Genomic DNA, 4454 nt, shown 5'->3' with positions numbered 1-4454 from the left:
CCATCCCATGGATCCCATCCCATGGATCCCATCCCATCCCCTGGAGCCCACCTTGTAGACGTTGACGGGCAGTGCGATGAGGATGTAGAGCAGGTCCCCCAGGGCCAGGCTGGCGATGAGCACGTTGGGCCCGTTCCTCATGCACTTGTTCTTGTAGATGATGCGCAGCAGCGTGGAGTTGCCGATGATTCCCACCACGAAGATGCTGCAGGACACGACGGTGTTGATGTACTTGAAGACGTGGCGGATGTCGGCGGGCCTGGCGCACACGGGCAGCAGCGGCGGCTCCGAGGGGCCCGCAGAGAGGTTGGAGGGCGCTGCCCGGAGCAGCCCGGGCTGGAGCAGGCTGTGCTGGTCCTGGCTGAGCGTCTCCAGGGGCACAGGGCTCTCCTGGAAGGCTCCTGGGGTCTGGCTGTGTGTCCCCGAGAAGAGGCAGCTCAGGAGGATGGCCAGAGCGGTGGGAGCCGGGATGGGTCCTGCTGAGGAGCGAGCAGCGAAGCCCAGGACAGGAGGCCTCATGATGCTTGTGGGATGTCCTCGGGGTCTTGCTGGGATCTGCCGGTGGAGAAAGGGACAGGGGATTTCTCCAGGTGTTGGAGAGGAGAAAAGTTGTCCAGGCTGGAGAGGAGGAGGCTGAGGTCAGACCTCACTGGGGTCTGAAAGCTCCTCACAAGAGGCAGCTCTGACCTCTGCTCGCTGTGAGCAGCGACAGCACCCAGGGAAGGGCTGGAGCTGGGCCAGGGCAGGGTTTGGTGGGAGATCAGGAAAGGTTCTTCCCCAGAGGTGCTGGCACTGCCCAGGGAACGGTCCCGAGGCTGCCGGAGCTCCAGGAGGGTTTGGACAGCGCTCCAGGGATGCCCAGGGTGGGGTTTTTGGGGTCTGTGCAGGGCCAGGAGCTGGGCTGGATGATCCTGTGGGTCCCTCCCAGCCCAGGACACTCTGGTTTATGATTCAATTCTGTTTGTGAGTTGTTGGAGAGCTCCACCATCCCAGCAAAGAGAAACGATGCCAGATCGGATCCCAGCAGGCCGGAGCTGCTGGCCCTGAGGGTGGGGTTTGTGCTGCTGAATTCCAACAGCTCAGTGGAACAAACTGGGAGGAGAACAAACCATCCCTTGTGCCTCTGCCACGGCCCTGCTGGGCTGGGGACACCTGCCTGAGCTCAGTGAGGGTGGCTGCACCTCCTGCACTCGGCATCGCCCGTCCCAATTTCCCTCTGTGCCCATCCCACTCCTCACTCTGAATCCCAGGATCATCAACACTGGAAAACCCCTCCAGGGTCATCGACTCCAAGCTCTGCCCAGTCCCCAGCCCATCCCCAGCCCAGAGCTCTGAGTCCAGATGTCCCTTGGACACCTCCAGGGATGGACACTCCAAACCTCCCCGAGCAGCCCCTGCCAAGGCCTGGCCCCCTTCCCACGGGGAAATTCCTGCTCTGTCCACCCTGAGCTCCCCTGGCCCAGCCTGAGGCTGTTCCCTCTCCTCATTCCCTGTTCCTGGGAGCAATCCCAGCCTCCCTGGCTGTCCCTCCTCCCAGGGAGCTGCAGGGTTTGTTTTGGGGTCATTTTGTCCCTGTCAGGTTGAGGCTGCAGTTTTGGGGCAGCTCTGTCAGTGCCTGCACACCTGGGCAGTTCTGCAGCTCAGGGTGCACAGAGCCAGCAGAACTCCTCCTGTTCATTCCAACAGAATGATAATTATTTATTATTAATTATAATATCATATATTATCCATTGTATAAATGGATAAATGTTGGAGCCTCACCAACACCCCGTCCCCAGCTGATCCCTCGGGCTGGCCCTGCCAAGGGGGAATCCAGCACAGCCCTGCTGCCCTTTCCAGCTGCCATCTCCTCCCTGCAGGTGTGCAGAGCACATCCCTCCTTCCCCATCCTCACCACCACCCACAGAACCCCCTCCTCCCCAAACCCCCCAGCTCAGGGCTGCAAATCTCCCCAGGCTCTCCCCAGCCCTGGCTGCTGACGCTGTGGGAACACCAGGAAATATTTCCAGAGGGGATTTTGCTTTGCAAAATCTTCCAGGCTGGAAGAGCCAAGCGGTCCCTCCACAACCCCAGGAGAAGGCTGAGCGTGGTGGTGGCACCACCCTGGGGGTGTGGGTGTGAGGAAGGGGCTTCTGGGGGACCCAGGCTCGGGAATGAGCCCGGAGAAGGAGTGGGAGAGGGCAGCAAACCCCGGTCTGCTCCTCAAACAGGGAGAAATCTGGGGGCTCCTGCTTGGAGTGAATAATTGTCAAACTGAGAAAGTCCCCGGCTCTGAAGGAAGAAGGAATTGCTGTGGCTGGGAACTGGAGCCTTTCTGAGAGCCCCTGGGATTTCCCTGCTCCAGGGAACGGGTGGGACTGGGGTCACAGTGGGGACTCCAGCTCTGCTCTGACTCCCCCAGGCAGAGCTGGGGTCTGACCCCAGACCCGCTGTACCCCGACATTGCTCCCCTGGGAGAGCCAAGGCGCTCCCAGCCCGTGGCAGGGCTGTCCCTGCCCTTGGCAAGGGGAATGCCCGGCCCAGCACTGCTCCCAGCCCGGGCAGAGGTGGCCAGGACAGCCAGGAGCCCCCAGGACCGAGCACAGGACCTGGGCTGCGCTGGGAAGGGAGAAGAAAGGAGGGGAGAGAATGGACAAACACCCCAAAGGATCACAAACCCGGACACAAATCCCTGCTCTGAGCTGCTCAGGGATTTCAGCCTTGCTGAACTCCCCAGCTGCTGTTCCCCCTGGGCCATGCCAGGGGCAGGAGGGATGTCCAAACCTCTCCTCCTGTCCCACCGTGCCCACAGGACTGCAGCTCTCAGGAGAGGGCAGAGCCAGCTCACAATTCCTGCCTCAGGTCCCCAAGGCTCACAGCGACTCGTGGCACTGGCAGAGGATGTCACAGCACCCCTGGAAATCATGCCCAGAGCCCCCCACAGCCCACCCGGCCTCAGAGCTCTGCTAAAGAGAAATTTTGGAGCATAAAAACCCTGGCAGAGGAGCTCATGTGAGGGAGGACCACAGGACACGGCTCCACGGCACAGCTGCAAAGCACTGCAGGAGAAAAGCGCTTTCTCCCCATCTCGCCTTCCTCTGAATCAAATCTGTTACTAAATCCAAAATCTGGGCAAAGAGAAGCTGTTTTCTCCTGTCCAGCTGCCCATTTACTCCTTGTAATCCCCATCTCGGGGTGCCTGGAAACGCAGCTCTTCCTCAGCTGAGGGAAACTGAGGCACGGGAGCACCAAGAAGCTTCTTCAGATGGGAAAACACCAGCATGGTTAAACCCCAGATCCAGAACTGCTTTCACCCATCCAGTGGGAATTTTAATTGTGCCGAGCCCAAACAGCAGCTGAACCCACAGGAATCCTGAAGTGGACATCGGGGAGAGATTCCCAGAGAGAAAACTGAAAACTGACACCTGAACCAAAAACTGTCACCTGAACTGAAAACTGTCACCTGAACCAAAAACTGTCACCTGAACCAAAAACTGCCACCCGAACCCTGCAGAGCCTGGTTCTGCCCGAAAGGTGCCGTGTGTGGGACTGGAATCCCTCTTCCCAGGAGAGCATCCTCACCTCCAGCCTCCTCCTCCTCCTCCTCTCCCTCCCTTCCAGAGCAGCCCCACCTCACCAGACCCATCTCTCCAGACACCAAGCACAGCTTTTCTGTGGATAAATATTGCAGGAAAATTTAAAAAATTAAAAATATTGCAGTAAAAGCTCTGTGGATAAATAAATATTGCAGTAAAAGCTCTGTGGATGGAGGAGAGGCACATCCCGGGCTCCCCACCCTGAACCCAGCCCGCTCCAGGAGCAGCTCCAGAGATCTGCTGGATTTCTCCTCTCCCTGACTTCTCCAGGCACCCTGGTTCCTTCAGCAGCCCGAGAGGAACTTCCCTGTAAACCCTGCAAAATTCCACCCCGGCACAAGGAAGCGCTTGGTTTGCAGAAGAAAACAAAGAAATTACCTTTTCCCCGGCGTCTGAGCGGGGTTTGGGGGCTCCTCGGGAATTTGGGAGCTCCTGGGGAATTTGGGGGCTCCTGGGGAATTTGGGGGCTCCTGGGGAATTTGGGGGCTCCTGGGGAATTTGGGGGCTCCTGGGGAATTTGGGGGCTGTTTGTTCCCCGTCACGGCTCCTTTCCCGGGATGCTGGGCATGTCCTGGGGCAGCGGCAGCGCTCCGGGTGCAGGAGGGGCTGGTGCTGGGGATGGTTTTATAGAACATCCCCGGCTCCCCCAGCACAGCCCCCGCCACCAATGGCTGAGGGTGGGATGGGGATGGAGGAGGGAAAAGCGGGAGAAGCACGGGATAGCTCTGGGAAGGAGTGAAATAAAAAACAAATAAAGGCGGGCGAGGGGCGGCACCGTCTGCTCCAGGAGCGGCGGAATCCTCTTCTCGAGATTTGTTCAAAGATGAGGGGGAGAACAGGACCAGCCCGGCTTCTCTCAGTGGGCAGGGGTTGTAAATA

The 4454-nt window shown here is 59.1% G+C and overlaps 1 protein-coding gene across 1 annotated transcript in view; it reads right to left on the bottom strand.

Moving 5' to 3' along the window:
• The window catches only part of LOC107204071 (endothelin receptor type B-like), an 11259-nt gene extending 6954 nt beyond the window's left edge, over window positions 1–4305 (bottom strand). Inside the window, exons 1-2 of the mRNA XM_015626867.3 lie at window positions 3954–4305; window positions 52–555 (exon numbers count right to left, since the gene is read on the bottom strand). Of these exons, the coding sequence (XP_015482353.1) occupies window positions 52–519 (468 nt within the window). The 5' untranslated portion in view covers window positions 520–555; window positions 3954–4305. The remainder of the gene's footprint in view (window positions 1–51; window positions 556–3953) is intronic.
• Between the last annotated feature and the right edge of the window lie 149 nt (window positions 4306–4454).

The sequence above is a fragment of the Parus major genome, chromosome 4A (assembly GCF_001522545.3).
Source record: "Parus major isolate Abel chromosome 4A, Parus_major1.1, whole genome shotgun sequence".
NCBI lineage: Eukaryota > Metazoa > Chordata > Aves > Passeriformes > Paridae > Parus > Parus major.
The sequence above is the reverse complement of the archived record's forward strand: the minus strand, read 5'-3'. Positions and strand labels throughout refer to the sequence as shown.